Consider the following 23,662-nt stretch of genomic DNA (forward strand, 5'->3'; position numbering starts at 1 on the left):
GATTGTTAACAAGCTTTTTGTTGAATTTGACCTGGTGACCTAGTTTTTGAACTCACGTGACCAAGTTTCGAACTCAACCTGTGCACCAAGATATCATTGGGACAAATAGTCTGACCATATTTCATGAAGATCGGACAATACACGTGGCCTTTAGAGCGTTTAAAAAGGCAAATGTTGACGACGGATAAATGGTGATCACAGAAGCTCACCATTTGCACATTGAGCTCAGGTGAGCTAAAAATAAAAGAAAGATATAAGTCATTCTGTCCAAAACCAATTTTGAAGTAAGCACATACTCCAAATACTGCTTCTTTTATGAATAATCATCGTTTTAAATTGATTCTGGAAACGTGTTACATACACTGATGATCCCCAACCACATATTTGGACCCAGACGAATCCAATATATAATATAGTGACAAACAGACAAGATACCATAATTCTGCCAAAACATGTTGCAGTCATTCCCTTCTTTACGATCATCTTAGCATTACGTTAATTCAACTGTGAAATATTGAGCGAAATTCAATCAGTATTTAAATAAGAGTTAAAAACTACATTTGGGACTATATTATATAGTTTAAAAACGAAGGGCCATAAATCGGAAAAAATCTCGTATCAGCCCAAATTTCTCTCGTAACAATCCTGTACACACTAAGGGCATTAAACTGTGATATTTTGAGAGCGATCAAAAGTAAATGAGGAGTTCAAAACACCAGCAACGGGACTTATGCACGTACGAACAAGCGCCATGCTTAACGCCTCCCACTCCTTGAGGGCTGCAGAAATATAAAGCGTTAAAACCACGTCACGATTTACCAATTTGTTATTGTTCAGTTTCATTTCAGCACTTGTTTCAATTATACAATGGCTTAAGCTATGAAATATTTCGGTTAGCCGAGTGGTTCTGGCAATAGATGTATATCAAAATGACACTGCTTCGAACAGCATTTGGAAGAAAATGTGTTCTATTTTATTGTTTCTTAAAGTATGTTCTTGTCGTTGTAATACAGCTCTATAGGTCCGTTGTTCTTGTCGTTGTAATAGAGCTTTATAGTTCCGTGATTAAAATTAAGCAATATGCATTTGTTGACACAGAAAGAACAACAACAGAGTATGTACGAGTCCCTTTAATAGTTGAAATCGAAGTAGTTCAAGCCGAATGTTAGAACACAATTCAAAACACAAAGGATTCAGAACTACCATTTTTTTGTATTTTCAGTAATTGTTCTGCACATTTTATTCAATATCCATGGCTATAAATTTACACGAGCTGTACCAAAAAAGCATTAAGTCCAAGCTTTCCTATCTGCTTTACGACATTTTTGTTTGAATCTTATTGTGAGGAAAGTTAAGACCATTTGTAATGGATGGTCATATGTCCCCTAAGGTGCCCCTTTTGGTTGAACTTTTTTCCGCAAACGTTACACAAGAATGGTTTCTCTCCCGTATGGACCCTCATGTGGATTTTCAGATGCGCTGGACCGTGAAACCATTTGGAGCACGTCGGACATTGCGCCTTCTTCGTACGTTTTCCTGAACTTGCAAGTTCGATGTCATAATCTGAAAATACAATGTTAAAGAGTTATAGACAACGTCAAATGTGCCATTTGTGTTTGAAACTTCTGCAGGCACATAGGCAAACACCTCCATAATTTAACCCTTTGCATGCTGGGAAATTTGTCGTCTGCTTAAATGTCGTTTGCTGAATTTCTAAAATTAGCATTTTCTTCGATTTTCTTTTCAAAGAATACTATCAGAATGGCAAACAGTTTGAATCCTGATGATTCACGTTGTGTGGCGTCTCATCTGGATCCAAACTGTTTGCAAAGACCTTTCAAATTCGGTTCCAGCGCTGAAAAGGTTAAGAACATAAATGACCATCTTGCTAAAAAGTAACTATTGAGACAAAGGGCACGTCAATAATGAGACAATTGCCACTTCAATGATACGACTGGGATGTCTTATGACTACATGGTATACCACCACACATATTTCGTTTCCGTTTATTCACAAAATGACAATCTGCATCCTGTTCAATGGCCAATTTTACCCGAAACGTTGTTATTCAATTACACCCATAGCTCTTCAAGAAAATTTTACCAATAAAGGCAGAGAAAACAACCATTACCATAAGCAGGCGCAATTTAACTCTCTATTTTTGTTAAAAGTGAAATTGGTATATTGGTTTAAATAAACGCATTGCTATAACACGTGGGTAAAAATCAGAAGGAACTCAGTGCCATTTAATCCACATTAAGCATTCGTCGTATTTCAATCCTCGACTTAATCTTAAAGTCACATTAATACTCAAAAATAAAGTAAATACTCGTAAAATAAAGTAAACTCATAACAAGACTGCCAAACTGTCACAAGATACGCCCGTTCGAAGGTTTTGGACACCATGCTCAATGCTTGAAATGCACTAAGTGACCTCGAGACCTAGTTATTGACCCGGCATGACCCATATTTGAACTTGACCTAGATATAATTTAGATGTCACATCTGACTAAATTTGGTGAAGATCAGATGAAAACTACTTCAATTAGAGAGCGGACACCATGCTTAATGCTTGAAATGCACTATGTGACCTCGTGACCTCGTTTTTGACCCGGCATGACCAATAATCGAACTTGACCTACATATCACCTAGACACAACTTCTGACAAAATTAGGTGAAGATCAGATGAAAACTACTTCAATTAGAGAGCGGACACCAAGCTTAATGCTTGAAATGCACTAAGTAACCTTGCGACCTAGTTTTTGACCCGGCATAACCCATATTTGAACTTGATTTACATATCATCTAGACACAACTTCTGACCAAATTTGGTGAAGATCGGGTGAAAACTACTTAAATTAGAGAGCGGACACAATGCTTAATCCTTGAAATGAACTAAGTGACCCCGTGACATAGTTTTTGACCCGGCATGACCCATATTCGAACTTGACCTAGATATTGTCTAGACACAACTTCTGACCAAGTTTTGGTGAAGATCGGATGAAAACTATTTGAATTAGAGAGCGGACACTGCTGTGAACGCCGCCCGACCGCCAAGGGTGAAACTATAATACGTCCCGTTTGTAAAAACGGGCGTATAAAAAGTCATAACTCCTTATGCAATAGCCAAAATTTCAACGCTACATGTGGTCTGGCAACCAAAATTTAACGAGATACATAATGTTTGTTTTTATTTATTGTGCTGCAATGTATTCCATGTGAATTTCCCGCGACGATATCCGAACATTTACAAGCGAACGCGATATTGGCTTCGGGCAGCTCATGAGAGCTGCGTCGTGCTTCCGACGCTGCCCGAAGCAAATCCCGCGGCTTATGTGGTTTTAATGATAAGTTCACGAAATATACAGGTACCGAATTTAGCCATTTAAACTATTTTAACATAGATATAAAAACACAAAATATTATGGATCATAAAGAGCTGTCACCATATGATGACATATGCCCCCGAAAAACGCTTTTTCGAAACCCAAACGCAGATTTCGAAACCTAAACGCGGACCCTTAGTTCAAGGTCAATGTCAAAGGGGTCAAAATTGTGTGCGTATGGCAAGGCCTTGTCAATATACACATTCATACCACATTCATACCAAATATGAAGGTTACATCTGAAGCGACATAGAAGTTATGAGCATTTTTCGAAACCTAAACGCAAAGTGTGACGGACATACTGACAGGCAGACGGGCGAAAATGCGATCACTATATGCCCACCTTCGGGGCATAAAAATAACCGAGGAATCTGTACAACATTTTTAGCCATTATTCCCGGTCAACATGTTGAAGTCCAATATAAAATTCAAAATGAAGCGTTTGACCTGCATGAAAGCTTTGTTCAACAAAATAATAAAAGTTCATCAGTTAACATTAATTCTGATTGATATAACAACAATGTCCGTTTTTATTAAAACATTGTAACATTGCATTTCAGCTTTTTCGCTAAAATCCTAACATTTCTGTTAATAGTATAATTTCTGATTCATTTAAAAAAGGTAAATCACACATTTGATGCACAATATTATCATTTCCATGTAAAATGTTGAATATTTCACACAATTTCTTCATTTCTGAATGCATATCCTGAAGAACCTCGCACAAGTTTCGCCTATGCATACCATGGTATCATTTCGGAATTAAAGTTCGAATTGAAATCACACAATATCTGCCGCTAGTATCGTTCCTGATAAAGATAGTTTAAACCTTTTTGATTTAAGCTCGATTGCATCGATAGGCGAAGGCTTATTGGCACACTATCGAGTCTTTCATACAGTGAAGTCCGGCCTGACATGTAACAAGTAGTGTCGTTTGAGAGAGCCTTTCTGCGAGAAAGCCTTGCTGCACACGCCACACACGTGCGGTCGCTCCCCTGTGTGGATTCGAACGTGAACTTCCAAGCTTACTCGGTCTTTGAATGATTTTAGACATAGCTCGCATGAGTACTTCTTTCTCGTCCAAGGTGAAAAATCTGAAATATGATAAAAATAATATGAATAAAATAATCATAGAATAAGTTATCTGAAACGGAATAATGGATTTTTAATATTTATGGTGCGGTTGATTAATCTAATCTAATAAAATACAAAAGCAAATCGGACTTTATTCTGCTATTCGTGTTTTCATTTTATAGGTTTAATGAATAGCATGGAACCGCCGTTGTTAGTGTTAAATGAAGCCCTGTGAACATGACACTCAACGTATAAAACAAATTGTTTTTTATCAATAACAACAAAGCGGTCATATCATTAAACAAAGTTAAACAATAAACAATGAATAATTGAGACAGAAACATGATATTTCACATGATAAAGCAGCAAATCAGATGAATATAACGATCAAATAAAATACGCTTTTTTATGTTCTCTTAACTTGCATCCATATAAACATTTTTATAAATGGTAAAGAATGATCTCATGTCGGCATTTTTAATATTAAATGCATTTGTTTTCTGTGCTCCTTACTTTCATTAATTCGTTGTAGTTTATTCTTGTAATTGTAGAAAGCGGTTAATGCCCTTTAATGGACAACAATGTGGCGTTATGGTGCTACATAATGAGGGCAAATATTTAGACTGACAGACAATTTTCGTAGCGTAGATGACCAATAGAAAGATATGTGTCGAAACTTTTGAAAATATTGTTACGTAAACAGACGATGCTTTAAGTTATCTGAACGGGAAATTATTTTTTTACATACAAAACAAGTCTTATTTATAATTGATTTATTTTAAAAGAGAACCTGTTACTTACCAACTTTCAACAGCAAATAATGCAACTAGAACGATAAACACCGCAACGAATTCAGAAGTACATAACGCAGCTAAAACAATAAACTACGAATTAAACAATACACACTTCAATGAGTTTCGAAGTAAAAACCGCATCTCCAACAATAAACACAACAGTAGAGACTGCAACAAGAACAATTAAAAGCATGACTACTTGAATTTCGTTCTATTTGAACATGTAATGTCAGCATGACAATGGCTGCTTTACAAAACATTTGTTAACTCAATCCCGAATAAACACGTGAAACATCAAAACTTATTGAAAAGTAAATTTAAATGAGCTCCTATAAATTTACCTTTTATTAAGTGTTTATGTTTCACGTGTTCTTGCTAAACTTCTTCACTTCGGAATCGAATACACCTTCCAATTCTTGATTGTTTTTGCATTCTGTCAAATTTTGTTCCAATGACAGCCTTTGCATGTGTTCATCAACCGATTCGTATACATAAGACTAAAAATACAGTTTATTGTTTTAACTGTACCGTTCTAAATAGTGTTTTTATTGTTGAGCATTCGTCATATGATTCGCGTTCTCATATATAGGACAGTGAGATTATGACGTAAGCACAATCTATAGACTGCATCTACTCAAACTCAAAAGGAAGATGCTGAAGTCATGGAGTAGTTTTGTTTGGGCCCCGCTCTGAGAAAACCGGGCTTCATGCATGTGCGTAAACTGTCGTCCCAGCATGGGCGTAAACTGTCGTCCCAGATTGGCTTCATGCATGTGCGTAAACTGTCGTCCCAGATTGGCTTCATGCATGTGCGTAAACTGTCGTCCCAGATTGGCTTCATGCATGTGCGTAAACTGTCGTCCCAGATTACATGTGCGTAAACTGTCGTCCCAGATTAGCATGTGCAGTCCTTACCGGGCTTCATGCATGTGCGTAAACTGTCGTCCCAGATTAGCATGTGCGTAAACTGTCGTCCCAGATTAGCAAAACCGGGCTTCATGCATGTACGTAAACTGTCGTCCCAGATTAGCATGTGCAGTCCTTACCGGGCTTCATGCATGTGCGTAAACTGTCGTCCCAGATTAGCATGTGCAGTCCTTACCAGGCTTCATGCATGTGCGTAAACTGTCGTCCCAGATTAGCATGTGCGTAAACTGTCGTCCCAGATTAGCATGTGTGTCCGGATGTGACGTTCTAGCCACGACCTTCTGGAGAACGATTTGTCGCAGACCGGACAGAACATGCTTACCTGGATCGTAACTGCGCCCAATACATCGGCTGCAAATGAAGAGCAGAGAACAGCGTGAGTTCAACACATCGGCGGCACATGAAGAGCAGAGATCAGCGCGAGGTCAACATATCAGGGAGTTATTAAATTTAAACTTATTTAAGCTCGATCATATTGAAAGGTTAACGCTCATTGAAACGCTCTCAAGTCCGTCATCTGCGTAGAACCAGTACTTGGTGTATCCAGGAGAGATCTTAAGAACGCTCTGACGGTGGGGATAAAACCAGCGACCCAGGTGGACACCATATCTATTATGCAATTGCGACCTTAGGAAAATCCGAATAGAACATATATCACAGTGACCTCAACTCATCGGCTGAAAATTAACATAGAACAGCGTGATTTCTTTGCCAATAAGACGTTGTATATAGAAATGGTTCAGCATTGTAAGTTAGTACAGCGAAAAGCACATTCATTCAGTTTTCTATTTATCGAAACAAATATTTGCAGAAAATGCCTAACAAATAAACATTCCAAACCTGAGAATCGTACGTAACAATAACTCTTAGATATTTATAAACTAGCATGAGGTTCTTCAAAGAAAAAAAACTAACAAACATGGTAACGATAACAATGCACAATTTATATAATGAAACTGCATGTTCGACTGTGAAAAAAATAACATGCACTTTTTTCACGTTTAACTAAAGCGTTTTGTAACAAAATTTGGCCAACGAAACATTCCAAATACAAGACATTAAGAGCAAATCACATGTGCAATGTAAACGTGGCCAGTTTCCTTAAGTGCAACTACATACGACTTTAAAGGTTATTTTCAGTTTATAACACATACACATTTAGTTTTCGTTTCAGGTTATCTTTGAATGCCTAAGCTTTCGGATCTTCCAAACTAAAACACACATTTCAAGTTCCACTGACAGATATAACAGTTGAACATAACACACACAATAGTTACACATGAACAAGTCGTGCACATTTAGAATAACGAAATGTCGGTATAGAGTTTTTCAAAGACTGTCAGTCATATGGATCCTGCTGTGTCTTTTCAGGTTCATTTTAAGCGCGAACCGTTTGTGACACACGTGACACTCGAACGGTTTTTCTCCGGTGTGTGTCCGGATGTGACGTTCTAGCCACGACCTAGCGGAGAACGGTTTGCCGCAGACCGGACAGAACAAGCTTGCCTGGATCGTTACTGTGCTCAACACATCGTCTGCAAAAGAAGAGCAGAGAACCGCATGAGGTCAACACATTGGCAGAATAATGAAATTTAAACTTATTTCAGCTCGATTACATTGAAAGCCTAACGCTTATTGAAACGATCTAAAGTCCGTCCGTTCGGTAGAACCAGTACTAGGTGTATCCAGAGGAGATCTTAAGAACGTCCTGACACTGGGGATCAAACCCGTGACCTCTAGGTCGCTAGGCGGACACCATATATGTTATGCCACAGCGACCTTAAACAATTCCGGAATAGAACAGTAACCCCAACTAATCGACTAAAAATAAACATAGAACAGCGTGTTTTTTAGCCAAGAAGAGGTTGTATATAGAAATGGTTCATAATTGTAAGTTAGAACAACGAAAAGCACATTCATTCAGTTTTCTGTTTATCGAAACAAATATTTGAAGAAAATTCCTCACAAAATAAACATTCCAAACATGAGAATCATACGTAACAATATCTCTTCAGATTTTTATAAACTAACACGAGGTTCTGCGAAGAAAAAAAACTAACAAATATGGTAAAGATAATTATGAACAATTTATATAATGAAACTGCACGTTTCACTGTGAAAAAAATGACCTGCACGTTTTTTCACTTTTAAGGGGACTGTCAACCGCGATTGACTTAAAAAAGAAAAGTTCTAAAATACCGTATTTGTTTTACAATTATTATTAGTTTATATTGATTAAAATATCACAACTTCTATATAACATAACTTAAAATAAGTTGTTGAGTTTTTATATTTTCAGTATATTCGATAATAAATTTTACTAGGTATGTCTACCAGGAACTATAAATAAGGCAAGTAGATTGATCATCATCGTCACGTGGCAAACCCAGGAATGCAAATTATGCATGCGTAGTGAATGCGTAGTGAATTGCATATAATTTATCTACTTGCGTTATTTATAGTGTGTATATCGTTATGTCACATATATTCGCGATGTACATTCGATTTCAAAGCGCGAAATTGTATTACCGAAAATACTGAAAATATGAACTATTTTTCAAGTAATGTAATATACCAGTCATGATATTTAAATCAATATAAACTAATAATTTTAAAAAATCACGGTATTTTAAAACTTTTTATTTGTTCATCAATCGCGGGTTGCAGTTCCTTTAACAAAAGCGTTTTGTAACACGTTTTGGCCAACAAAACATTCCAAATACAAGACATTCCGAGCAAATCACATGTGCAATGTTACGTGGACAGTTTTATTCAGTGCAACTACATACGACCTTAAAGGTTTTTGTGACCATATTACACATACACATTTGAGTCGCGTTCTGAGAAAACTGGGCATAAAACAAGTGCGTCAAGTTTCATCCCAGATTAGCCTGTGCAGTCCATACAGGCTAATCAGGGAGGACACTTTTCCGCTTTCATGACATTTTTCGTTAAAATGAAGTCTCCTCTTAGCAAAAATTCAATTGAGGCGGAAAGTGTCGTCCGCTATAAGCCTGTGCGGACTGCACAGGCTAATGTGGGACGACACTTTACGCACATGCATTATGCCCAGTTTTCTCAGTACACGAGGCATTTAATTTTCGTTTCAGGTTATCTTCGAATGCCCAAGATTTCGGATCTTCCAAACTAAAACAAACATTGCAAGTTCCGCTAGCAGATATTACTGTTGAACATAACACACAACAATAGTACGCAGGAAAAAGTCGTGTACAGATAAAATAACAAAACGGTCCATTAACCTGTCTTATTTAATATCTTACGACAATATGAAGTTACGCTGCAAACTTACAACAACCTAACACTAACATGAAATACACTTAACACAACTTCTATTCAACAAACAAGAATATTGAATGAAATTTGGAGCAAATGATGCGTGCAGAGTCACGTGTCTTTTCAGGTCCTAAATTAGCGAGAACCGTTGATATTGTTACCAAGTCATCAATGAAGAGTCACGTGTCTTTTCAGGTTCTCTTTCAGCGAGAACTTTTTGTGACACACGTGACATTGGTATGGTTTCTCCCCTGTGTGAACGCGCATGTGCCGGTGTAGCCACGCCTTTGCATAGAAACGCTTTTCACAAACCGGGCACACATGACAAGTGAAGCCGAGTTGGGCACAGAGATCGGCACCTGAAAAACAGTCACGATGTTGGCAGTAATCAAATAAGAATATGCGATATCTAGGTTTTGCTTATGAAGTATCTATTCATAATTTGCTTAATTAAGTATACCTATAGATTTTTCGACAATAATTGATGACATAATGGGTTGAGCAAATAGATTAGAATAGTTGAAGGTTTCGTCAGTTATTAGTCTCATTTATAAGACGCGCAAAGAATTTAGAGATACTTTTTATATGGGTATTTAGTATGCTCCAAATATTACCCATATAAAAAGTAGCTTAATATTTAAGAGCGTCAAAAATTTGGACTTGTCAGTTATCTATTAAGAATACGCGACTTTCTAGGTTTTGTCCATATAGTAAATATTGTTACATTATTATTTTTTAACTATACATCTAGATGGTTCTTCACTTATTTATTATATTATTAAATACCTTTCCTCAATGGTTGGTTATGAGAAGTTCTTATGCATGTTGTAAACACCTGCCCAGTTTCAAAAAGTTTAAGGACACTAAACGTATTTTTAGTAAAAAAGTACGCGCTCTTTTCAGCTATGCAAATATATGGGTTATACATTTTTCACGTTGTTTTAATGATATACTTCCCCCCATAAAATCATAAATTACAAAGATTTAGCGAGTGTTCATTAGATATCCTGTGGAAACAAAATTGCCAATAGAGAAACCTTTTTTTCAGATTAGCAGCCCCCTGGATCTTGACATCTGAATTTGATAGGCTTTTTCTTTTACTCTCAGTAATCAACATGGCAGATATATAATGGATGATTGCGGGTCAAAGTTCAGACACGAATTTCATGCTTCAAGACATGTTACCTTGACCTTTGACCTATTTACCCTGAAAACAAGTCATCTTAATTTTCTTCTAAATATTTAGAACATGATCGATGACAAAAAGTTCAGTAGATATGATACAAAAAGTTCAGTAGATATCATGCAGTACTGAGTAGTAAATGGTCCATCATCAGACGGGAAAAAGTCCGACCCGTGGACAATAACAAACAATCTACACCCAATTCTTGGAAGGTTGGCGGCATAACTAAATTTAAGATTTGTCCTATTAAGCGTATCTATATCCAATTGATATCTTTTTTATTCATCAATTAAATTTTAGTTTCCATTTGTTTTTGAACAAAAAAGGAACAATTATGTCATACATGTATTAAAGGTTAAACATTTTCGACTGTATGTTTTTATTTGGCTATTACAAATACTGATGCTGCCGAGTTGCTAAACTAAGTTAACAGTTATCACTGTGTCTGAGTTTATAAACTTAAGCATTCGGCTGCTCTAAATACTCTGAGCATGTTTCAAAGGTTAATTACAGTTTTAAATGCACAAGACTGCGACGCTTCCATTTACATCTTTGTGGGCAACTGCTTATAACAAAAGTCACATTCACAAAACGCTTCTTGGAGCTAAACGTATGCTTTTCATGTCATCAATTGTGCTGGTTGGTTTTACACAATGGGACATGGTATGTGTAAATAACCCTTTGCATGCTGGGAAATTTGCCGTCTGCTAAAATGTCGTCTGCTGATTTTCTTAAATTAGCATTTTCTTTGATTTTTTTCAAAGAATGCTATCAGAACAGCAAACAGTTTGGATCCTGATGAGACGCCACGTTCCAGCACTGAAAGAAATAAATGTCCATAGTTCGTCACAGTCTCAAATGCACAAGACTGTGCCGCTTCCAACTGTCTTTGTGGGCGAACTGCTTCTTACAGATGTCGCATTCAAACTCCTTCTGTCGGGTGTGAGACTTCATGTGTCGCCTCAGCCACGCCTTCGCCTGGAACAGTCGGCCACATATCTCGCAGGCGTGCAGTTTAAAAGGCGACCCAATGTATGTTTCCACTGAAATGGAATTGAATGAAGTTAAATAGTATTTTTAAGCCGTACACATAAATTGCTCATTCTCTTATGAGTCGGACCGTTGGAATAATAGTTAATTAAACAAACATGTTTATCAATCAAGTTTTTTTGCAAACTTGAAATTGTCTAAATTATTTATTCAGCCTCATCAACTAACTAGGTAATATTTATTCGGCCTTAATAAGGGGTAATGGCATTACATGTATTGAATCTTTTCAACCATGCCAACCAAAAGGCGACTTGATGTAAGCTTCCACTAAATCAAATTAAACTGTCTACATAATTCGATCATAACATACATTTTCAGTTCAGCATCATAAACAAACTTGCTTTTTTTTTTGCTGTAACAAGGAGTTATTGAATTATTTTGAGCATTTTTTCCAAGTCAGGAAATTGTTTTGTTGTTAAGTCTTGACAATTATATTTGTTTTGATAAGTCAGGAAAATTGTTTTTTGTTAAGTAAGGAAATTGTTTTGTTGTTAAGTCAGGACTTTGTTTTGTTGTTAAGTCAGGACAAATGTTTTGTTGTTAAGTCAAGTAAATTGTTTTGTTGTTAAGTCAGGAAAATGTTTTTTCCATGCCTCTTGTCATGGAACTATCAGTTTTTTTAACGAGTCCGTGACCCAGAGGTCAGTTGCGTCGGGAGTACAAACAACTGTAACATCAATTCACTTTCATATGTAGATATATTTCGTTTCACACCTGTAGCTTTTTGCAATTGTAGGCAACGCATTTAATATATTATAATAATTACTGATATTGGATTCATGTGTACTGTATAACATTTACAAAACAAGAAACTGTCGGAGACGGGTGATGCTCCCCAAAGGTTGTTTTTTTCACAATATTGCACTATATATTCAGATAAAAGGTAACATCTTGAGGGCACAGTAGTTGGGGGGACAAGAATTTTTTTATAGAAAATTTCAAAGGGCTATAACTCTGTGAAAAATCATCCGACCAAAACCTGCTGATAATATGCACATCTCTTCTTGGTAGTGAAGCTTCCCATAAAGTTTTATTGAATTCCGGTCATTAGTTGCTGAGAAATAGCCTAGACAAGAATTGCACTATATGTACAGTTAATGGAAAATTTCAAAGGGCCATAACTCTGTGAAAAATCATCCAACCAGAACCCGCTGATAATATGCACATCTCCTCTTGGTAGTGAAGCTTCCCATAAAGTTTCATTGAATTCCGTTCATTAGTTGCTGAAAAATAGCCCGGACAAAAATTGTGCACGGACGGACGGACGGAGGGACACATGGACAGACGGACAGACGAAGCGACGACTATATGCTCCCCCCAAAATAAATTTTGGGGGAGCATAATAAAAAGTCATAAATATTAATAAGCACTTCTATTTCATCTTTGAAAACACCCCCATTTTTACAAACTCATTGTGTCTACAATCCAAAAATTTATAATTATCCTGTAAAAATAGAAATGGGCAAATCAATCTTATGAAATCTAAGGCTCAAATGTATCAAAGCCTTTAGGTATTGAAATGTTTGCGAAATACCCGAATCATCATGATTTGTGAGACAATAATTTTTGATGATTTCGTGTATTGATGGTTCAACAAATTTAACACAAACACATCGGAAAATGACCGACGCAAATTCAACATTTTTCCCCCCAAAATCAGAAATCCATAAATTTACGTGTCCATGAAAGAAGACGTGTTTTAAAAATCACAAATTTCATGCAGCTGAATATCAATGAATATCAATACAATATATCTTACAACCCTTTCAGTGCTGAAACCCAAGTTTGAAGGCCTTTGCAAACAGTTTGGATTCAGATGAGACGCCACAGAATGTGGCGTCTCATCAGGATCCAAACTGTTTGCTATTCTCATAGTATTCTTTGAAAAAAATTGAAGAAAATGCTAATTTTAGAAATTCAGCAGACAACAAATTTCCCAGCATGCAAATGGTTAATTGAGCACTATGCGCCACAAATCAGTTCAGCGAATTGCTATCACACCAGATGCTGTACAACGTTGTGACACGTGATCAAGTGATACTTCAACACATCGCTATCACACCAAATGCTGTACAACGTTGTGACACGTGATCAAGTGATACTTCAGATGGGGTCCCTGTCTGAAGGCCCGTCCACAGACGGAGCACTTGTAGGGTCTCTCTCCAGTATGAGACCGCCTGTGACGTACCAGCAGGGAGTTGAACTTGAACTGCTTACCACAAAGGTCGCAATCCCAACGTCTATCATCGGGGCCTGAAAATCAAGTATAATATTAATTTCTTTCAACCGCAGGATGTTGTTACGTGTTAATACTTATGTAAATATTATGCGATGACTGTGTCATAGTTGATCCAGGATCGCACTCAGTAAATACTGTAAAATTATATTATTCAGCATAATTTTTCGTGGGTATATGATTTGGAAAAAAGAGAAATTTAGGTTGGTAATTTTACGACGCGTTGAGTTACACTTTTGAATCAGTAAAACCAGAAAATAAAAGAAATTAATATCCAAACAAAAAATAATGATTTTATGCGTGTGGACAACCAGTAGAATGTCACAGATACCCAATCAGAGCCATGCTCTCAGTAGAAAGTAACAGACAGCCAATCAAAGCCATGAAAGTAACAGACAGCCAATCAAAGCCATGAAAGTAACAGACAGCCAATCTAAGCCATACCCTCATGATTTTGAAATACAAGTTAAACAAGAGCTTGTCACAGTAGTGCCAAATCCCTGCCAAAATGTGTTGGCTTGTATGACATTTATTTTAGAGAGTAGAATAAAATTTGTAAAACATGGCACCTGTGTCATCTATTTATATTTCAAGGATTGATTAGTTATATAGTGTTGAAGTTATGCTGTAGAGAATAACATATATGGAAATGAAAGGGATGTGATTAAAAAAAACTATATAAAGTTACTGTTTTTAATTACTGTATTTTGCCTTAAACTCATCTATTCATTTTACAGTGAATACTTCAGTGCTCAAATTAAAATATTATTGTAAAATTAGATAAAGAAAGATATTAATAATTGAAAAGCTAAAATATTTACTATGAAATTAAATTAAATATAATTTAAAATTATAAATAAATAAAATATCTATTTAAAAAAAAAAGAATAAAAAAGGGAGATAATTAAAAAACTATGGCCGAAAGAGTTATGTCCCCTGCACTTCTCCTACTTCCCATCTGTTTATATTTCTAGTTTAAAGTAAATCCCATCAGTAGATTTAGAGTTATGCGCCGGACAAAAATTAACTTTGAAACAAAAACTGAGGCAGATATAGTTATGGTTCTTAGTAACTGCACTTCTCTGACTTACCATCTGTTTTTATTTCAAGTTTCAAGTAAATCCTTTTAGTAGCTTTAGAGTTATGCTCCTGACAAAAATTTACTTTGAAATTAAATAAAGGGAGATAATTAAAAAACTAAGGTAGATAGAGTTATGGTTCTTGTTCACTGCACTTTTCCTACTTGCCATCTGTTTATATTTCAAGTTTCAAGTAAATCCCTTAAGTAGATTTAGAGTTATGCTCCGGACAAAAATAAAATTAACTTTGAATTTAAATAGAGGGAAATAATTCAAAAAGTAAGGTAGATGGAGTTATGGTTCTTTGTCACTGCACTTCTCCTACTTGCCATCTGTTTACATTCTAAGTTTCAAGTAAATCCCTTCAGTAGATTTAGAGTTATGCTCCGGACAAAAATTTACTTTGAAATTAAATAAAGGGAGATAATTCATAAACTAAGGTAGATAGCGTTATGGTTTTTAGTCAATGCATTTCTCCTACTTTCCATCTGTGTATATTTGAAGTTTCAAGTAAATACCTTCAGTAGATTTAGAGTTATGCTCTGGACAAGAATTTAGTTTGAAATTATATAAAGGGAGATAATAAAAAAACTAAGGTATATAGAGTTATGGTTCTTGGCCACTGCACTTCTCCTAATTGCCATCTGTTATATTCTAAGTTTAAAGTAAATCCATTGAATAGATTTGGAGTTATGCTCTGGACAAAGTTTCGGACGGACAGACAGACGGAGACTATTACTATATCCCCTTCGAAAAAAAATTGGCGGGGATAATTAGCAAGAATCCTAGTAGATATATTTCATGCAGTGTCTACAATGTAAACATAAATAGCTCAGGTCTATTAATTTATTTTAGTCATAACGCTTCAAACAAGCACACAAATTATCTACTTTAAAACAATGGCTGACAGTTTTCTCGTTCATTTATATACCGTAAAAAGAACAGGCATGTATACAAAAAATATATTTAAAAAATCAATAAACAACACGATGTGTTTGTTGAATAGAGGCGACATCTGCGATTACACAGTTGCAATTCTACCTCCTTAGAAGTTTAAAAAATATACAAACTAAATCGTATAATCATTTTATTTTGCCAAATACACAATGTATAAGTTATCTATGTTTAAAATTGTCTTTAAATAGGTCTGTTAAATTGTTTAAAATAAAAACAATAATGTTTATGTGTCATCATCATCATCATAACTCTTCGTATCATACCCTAAACAGTTCATCGAGTGAAAATCAAACCGTTCAATAAAATGTCCAATATTATCCCATAAACAATTCGTTGTGCAGCTAAATTTCAACTTGTACTGAAGAATCAGATCAACGTTTCAACACCGTTGTGCCACATTATTACAAGGGGTAATTGAACTATCCTATATATATAACAACTGTTCCACTTTGTTGTGCAATGTAAATAGTGGTGCATCAAGAGATGCCAACTATCCTATCAAATGTTCAAATTTGATGTGAAACATTATATAGTGGTACTGCAAAAGATGTGAACTAGCCTATCAAATGTTCAATTTTGTTGTGCAACATACATTTTTTGTACTTCAAAGATGTTTACTAATACTAGCCTATTAAATGTTCAACTTTGTTGTGCATTGTGAAGAAGGGGTCTTTCAAATGATGCACAGTGATGGAACTATCCTATCAAATGTTCAATTTTGTTGTGCAACATGAAATAGTGTTTTTTTTTCAAATGATGCGGCTATGATGGAACTATCCTATCAAATGTTCAATATAGTTGTGCGACGTGAAGTAATGGTACTTCAAATGATGCAGCTATGATGGAACTATCCTATCAAATGTTCAATATAGTTGTGCGATGTGAAGTAATGGTACTTCAAATGATGTGGCTGTGATGGAACTATCCTATCAAATGTTCAATATAGTTGTGCGACGTGAAGTAATGGTACTTCAAATCATGCGGCTTTGATGGAACTATCCTATCAAATGTTCAATATAGTTGTGCAATGTGAAGTAATGGTACTTCAAATCATGCAGCTATGATGGAACTATCCTATCAAATGTTCAATATAGTTGTGCAATGAGAAGTAATGGTACTTCAAATGATGCAGCTATGATGGAACTATCCTATCAAATGTTCAATATAGTTGTGCAACGTGAAGTAATGGTACTTCAAATGATGCAGCTATGATGGAACTATCCTATCAAATGTTCAATATAGTTGTGCGATGTGAAGTAGTGGTACTTCAAATGATGTGGCTATGATGGAACTATCCTATCAAATGTTCAATATAGTTGTGCGACGTGAAGTAATGGTACTTCAAATCATGCGGCTTTGATGGAACTATCCTATCAAATGTTCAATATAGTTGTGCGACGTGAAGTAATGGTACTTCAAATCATGCGGCTATGATGGAACTATCCTATCAAATGTTCAATATAGTTGTGCAATGTGAAGTAATGGTACTTCAAATGATGCAGCTATGATGGAACTATCCTATCAAATGTTCAATATAGTTGTGCGATGTGAAGTAGTGGTACTTCAAATGATGTGGCTGTGATGGAACTATCCTATAAAATGTTCAGTATAGTTGTGCGACGTGAAGGAATGGTACTTCAAATCATGTGGCTATGATGGAACTATCCTATCAAATGTTCAATATAGTTGTGTGACGTGAAGAAGTGGTACTTCAAATGATGCGGCTATGATGGAACTATCCTATCAAATGCTCAACTTTGTTGTGCGACGTGAAGTAGTGGTACTTCAAATGATGCGGCTGTGATGGAACAATCCTATTGAATGTTCAATTTTGTTGTGCAACATGAAATAGTGTTTTTTTCAAAAGATGTGGCTGTGATGGAACTATCCTATCAAATGTTCAATATAGTTACTAATACTAGCCTATTAAATGTTCAACTTCGTTGTGCGACGTGAAGTAGTGGTCTTTTAAATGATGCGGCTGTGATGGAACTATCCTATCAAATGTTCAACTTTGTTGTGTGACGTGAAGTAGTGGTACTTCAAATAATGTGGCTGTGATGGAACTATCCTATCAAATGTTCAACTTTGTTGTGTGACGTGAAGTAATGGTACTTCAAATGATGCGGCTGTGATGGAACAATCCTATTGAATGTTCAATTTTGTTGTGCAACATGAAATAGTGTTTTTTTCAAAAGATGAGGCTATGATGGAACTATGCTATCAAATGTTCAATATAGTTGTGCTACGTGAAGTAGTGGTACTTCAAATGATGCGGCTGTGATGGGACTATCCCATCAAATGCTAAATTTTGTTGTGTGAGGTGAAGAAGTGGTACTTTAAATGATTAAATGATGCAGCTGTGATGGAACTATCCTATCAAATGTTCAATATAGTTGTGCGACGTGAAGTAGTGGTACTTCAAATGATGCGGCTGTCATGGAACTATCCTATCAAATGTTCAATTTTGTTGTGTGACGTGAAGTAGTGGTACTTCAAATGATGCGGCTGTGATGGAACTTTTCTATCAAATGTTCAACTTTGTTGTGTGACGTGAAGTAGTGGTACTTCAAATGATGCGGCTGTGATGGAACTATCCTATCAAATGTTCAACTTTGTTGTGCGACGTGAAGTAGTGGTACTTCAAATGATGTTGGCTGTGATTGAACTATCCTATCAAATGTTCAATTTTGTTGTGTGACGTGAAGTAGTGGTACTTCAAATGATGGGGCTGCGTGAAATCCCTTCCACAGATCGTGCACTCAAAGGGCCGTTCCCCCGTATGGGAGCGCTTGTGTCGTACCAGATAGGACAGGAACTTGAACTGCTTGCCACACTGGTCACACTCCAAGGAATTCTCAGACGGGCCTGAAATGCAAATATCGTGTCATTATATTAATCAGCCTAGCGACAGGGAGATCATAGGTTGTGATCCATATTTTTCTTTCTGTAGATGTCCCCAAAGACACCAAGTACAGGTTCTACACAGGAAACAGACTCAAGAGCTTTTTAATAAGCATAAACCTTTTTCATGCAAAATGCTAAAATAAATACGTTTGCTCTAAGTAAATCTACAGAGCTTAAGTGTATATTTAAAAAATGTCTAACATCTAAAAAAAAAAACTTCTTAATTTTACCATGCCTTTTTTTTACAATACATATAGATTATTAAATGTCAATCTAACACAACAATTTTCCATAAGACAAGTGTGTGTGTTTACAATGACGGTCAAAGAAGAAAAATGAAGAAAACATCGCAAAATTGTAAACTGTTTATTTTAACAGTACACATACAAATACAGAGTCACATGAAGACTGTAATCCCTGTGTAGATAAAGAAAGTTCGCACCTGTCCCTTGCTCCTTAACCAAAAGTCAAGGTCACACTTTAGAGGTCCTAGTTCAAGCATAGGCAGGGTGCAGCTTATTTATAATGACAAACTAGCTTCTTGACTGTGAGCCGGACATGCCAACGGAAGGAATCTGGTCTTGAAGGTTTGTAATCTCGCCATCTGCACTGAGTTCATACAGGCAGATAGTGCATGGAAACGAGATGACCTTTCACGACAATTGTAATCCAGTCTCGCTCTCTCCAATTGCACTGCGTTCAAAAAGAAGACTGTGCATGGAGGCCAGATGACCTTTCAAGTGCGGTAGTTGACGGAATGCCTTGTCGCAATACTTGCACTGGAACGGTCTGTCTCCCGTATGGGTGCGCATGTGACGTTGGACGTTCGAGTTCGTGTGAAAACACTTCTGGCAAACTGGGCACGCAAACTTCCTCTCTCGATTTTCTCTGTTCCAGGACGTCTCTGGTAGAGCGAACGTGCTGAAGGCCTGTGCTTGGCCTGAAAAAAGAATTTGAAGTGAATGACAAAATATTATTTAACTGAGAAGTTTGCAGTGGTCTTCACAATTATGGGCATACTGACCTGGCCCCTTCGATGGGGAAAAATCGTATGCTTTGATAAACAATTGGTAAATAAGTGTTTTATAATTTTTGCTAACACATACATTAAAATTTAGGATAAGTGTTTTCAATAGTATTTTAAGCCTTCAATTGTGAACTTTTGGCAGTCATTTGGGAACAAAAGTGTCTATGAGTCACGTTCTGAGAAAACTGGGCTCAATGCATGTGCGTAAAGTGTCGTCCTAGGTTAGCCTGTGCAGTCCGCACAGGCTTATCATGGACGACACTTTCCGCTTGACATTTTTCGTTTAAATGAAGTCTCTTCTTAACAAAAATCCAATAAAGGCGGAAAGTGTTGTCACTGATAAGCCTGTGCGGACTGCACAGGCTAATCTGGGACGACACTTTACACACATGCATTATGCCCAGTTTTCTCAGAACATGACTCATAGACACTTTTTGATATAATAATGGCAACAAATTTTACCATAGAACCTCACTAGTTTGTTTCATTAAAAGTTTACTTTACAATATGGTGTTTACTTGACTTGAAGGGATTGTCTTAATACGAAAACAAAGCCAATCTGAATATTGTATCAAAACCCAGTGATTTGGTTAACGCTATTTAGTAAGAAATTTTGCACTTATTGAGGCTCGTGTCATTTAGAAGACAACTAGGAATCAATCACTATTCCAGATGCAAACAAGGCAACAATTAACATTATTGTTTCCCTGCATTTAAGATTTGCAATGTGATGGCCTTCACATTTAGTCACACATTTGCATTGATTATTAGTTTAGTGAGCAATCTAGAAGTTGTCTTAATTCATGAAAGTCAAAGAAAATGTCCATGTCTTAAAGTAAGGCAATAACGTCATAGGTGAACTACTATGTAGATATTGCATTATGATGAATTTAAAAAAAAACATTTAAACAAGAGATGTGTTTGTCAGAAACACAATGCCCCCTTCTGCGTCGCTTTGAAGCCATATATTTGACCTTTGACCTTGAAGGATGACTTTGACATTTCACCACTCAAAATGTGCAGCTCCATGAGATACACATGCATGGCAAATATCAAGTTGCTATCTTCAATATTGCAAAAGTTATGACCAATGTTAAAGTTTTCTGATGAACGGACTGACTGACGGACGGAGAGACAAACGGACGGACTGAGGGACAGTTCAAAAACTATATGCTACCCTTCGAGGGTATTAAAAGGAGAAATTAAACAATTGTGAATCCTCATAATCCATCTCTTGACTAAAATACCTTGTAAAATTCATTTCTATATTTTTTGTTACTTTAGTAACATTATCTCCAACACTCACAAAAACAAAGCACACACTAGTATTGAAAATAAATATATTTATTTAAATACTATCTCAGACAAGTGAACAAAACACAAAATGAACAAAACCCATGCTGTTTGCTGACAGCTATACCTCCCTTAGGTTATAACAATTCTCACAAATATAGTCTGCTGAAAATCAGATAACACTAATAGCACTGTATTGATATGGTCTATAAAAACTGTGAAAGGTTTTTTATAAGGTCTATAACAACTTTGAAATGTTATGATACTGCTTACTTCAACTGTGATATTTATCAATATGTTCAATAATAACTGTGAAATGTTTTGATATGGTCTTAAACAAGTGAGAAATGTTTTGATACACTCTATAACAACTGTGCGTGCACAATTTTATGCGAGTTGAGGGAGCTGGACTGTGTGAACCGTTTTCCACAGACTTCACATTCGTACGGCCGATCCCCTGTATGGACCCTCAAATGTCGGTGGTACAGGGAGCGGAAGGGGAACCGTTTGGTGCAGAATTCACAATGTATCATCCTATTGTCAAACTGGCTCAGGCTAGATGTAGGTGAATATGGGAGGGCTGGAAAACAAATGTTGGGGGTAGTGATAAGCAAATGGCAATTAGATGTAAACTTCAGGCTTATTGACTTAATACTTGGTGTAAACCTATATTTATTTTAGCTCAATTGCATCAAAACCATAAGGCTACTTGAAACAAATCAGTTTCCTGGGTACAACCACTACTAGATGTCTTTAGAGATCTAACAAACCCTCCCATAGTGGGGATCTAACCGCTGACCACCAGGACACAAGGCACACAACGCCATATCCATGGCGACTTAAGTCAGGGATATTGACTTTACCCTTGTACAACCCATCAATTGTGGGTAGCCAAACTTTATTTCAGTTTTCTTGTACAAACAACCATCCACATGACAGACAAGTGCAGGTACACTTGACCACTTTTTACCTTACTGTAGGTTCTTTTTTGTTGTTGTTGACATGACATTTTTAGGATTCATAAAATCTGCGTTTTTTGTTTGAATTTAAATATGAGGCTTTTTTATAATGCTTTTATAAGTCTACAGATTGAATGTTCCCTGGACATTTGATTTTGAGGTTGAGAAGACCCCTGAACATCCAAACAAATCATTATAACCCTTTGCATGCTGGGAAATTTGTTGTCTGATGAATTTCTAAAATTAGCATTTTCTTCCATGAAAACAAAAATCTATGGTCATGTGACTCACCAAACTATGGTCATGTGACTCACCAAACTATGGTCATGTGACTCACCAAACTATGGTCATGTGATTCACCAAACTATGGTCATGAGACTCTCCAAACTATGGTCATGTGACTCACCAAACTATGGTCATGTGACTCACCAAACTATGGTCATGTGACTCACAGAACTATGGTCATGTGACTCACAGAACTATTGTCACGTGACTCACCAAACTATGGTCATAAGACTCACCAAACTATGGTCATGAGACTCACCAAACTATGGTCATGAGATGCACCAAACTATGGTCATGTGACTCACCAAACTATGGTCATGAGACTAACCAAACTATGGTCATGAGATGCACCTAACTATGGTCATGTGACTCACCAAACTATGGTCATGTGACTCACCAAACTACGGTCATGTGACTCACCAAACTATGGTCATGTGACTCACCAAACTATGGTCATGTGACTCACCAAACTATGGTCATGAGACTCACCAAACTATGGCCATGTGACTCACCAAACTATGGTCATGAGACTCACCAAACTATGGTCTGATATTCAAATGCAGTGTCTGATGCCCCACCATTGAGCTTTTTTGCGTAAAACATTTCCCGCAGACCTTGCACATGAAAGGGCGCTCTCGTGTGTGAACTCTCACGTGTTCCTCTATGCGGCACTTGTACTTGTTCGCTCGCCCGCAAAAAATGCAGTAGTAAAATCCATCCTCTTTCCTAAAGTATCCTTTGCTTTCTGGACTAGACTCTGAAAGTGAAAGCTGCGTGGGTTGTAATCACCAGTTGCTAAATAGCAAGAATAGGGAATACATGAAGGATACTACGGTAGACACTATCAGTCATGTGACTTGTGCAGTCCCAGATTACCCATTAGGCAAGGTAAGCTACTGCCTATGGGCCCCGCGTCTTTTAGAGGCCCCATGAGACCATGACAATTTTTTTTTTACATACGTACTAAGCCTAATCTAGTTACAGAACAAAACCAATTATTAAATCAATGGTATATTGCTTGGCACTGGTAGGCTTATTAAAACAAATAAAATTGACTGATCACTGTTGTTCTAGAGAGCACTGGAACCCGCCAAAGGCCGCGAAAGTTTCACTACCATATTGGCCTCTTCGTCGCTTTCCTTCACTGGACTTGAGCAATGCTGTGTCACATGAGATATCGCCCTGTGACCATAATCTTATTTCATCTTAA

General features: G+C 36.7%; 1 protein-coding gene across 23 annotated transcripts in view; it reads right to left on the bottom strand.

Annotated features, from left to right (window-relative positions):
- The window catches only part of LOC127864620 (zinc finger and SCAN domain-containing protein 10-like), a 154,560-nt gene that overhangs the window by 44,317 nt on the left and 86,581 nt on the right, over window positions 1-23,662 (bottom strand). The window contains exons 5-6 of one of the 23 annotated variants that reach the window (XM_052404452.1): window positions 22,988-23,209; window positions 21,642-21,788 (exon numbers count right to left, since the gene is read on the bottom strand). The exons of 13 other annotated variants lie outside the window; for them this stretch is intronic. In XM_052404452.1, the coding sequence (XP_052260412.1) occupies window positions 22,992-23,209 (218 nt within the window). In that variant the 3' untranslated portion in view covers window positions 21,642-21,788; window positions 22,988-22,991. Of the gene's footprint in view, window positions 1-1,115; window positions 1,564-3,904; window positions 4,482-6,775; window positions 7,718-9,437; window positions 9,836-10,465; window positions 11,703-12,388; window positions 13,963-16,094; window positions 18,850-19,240; window positions 19,829-21,243; window positions 21,789-22,987; window positions 23,210-23,662 lie in introns of those variants that run through there. 9 more of the 23 variants (XM_052404456.1, XM_052404458.1, XM_052404457.1 and 6 more) reach the window with 9 other exon arrangements.

The sequence above is a fragment of the Dreissena polymorpha genome, chromosome 1 (assembly GCF_020536995.1).
Source record: "Dreissena polymorpha isolate Duluth1 chromosome 1, UMN_Dpol_1.0, whole genome shotgun sequence".
Lineage (NCBI taxonomy): Eukaryota > Metazoa > Mollusca > Bivalvia > Myida > Dreissenidae > Dreissena > Dreissena polymorpha.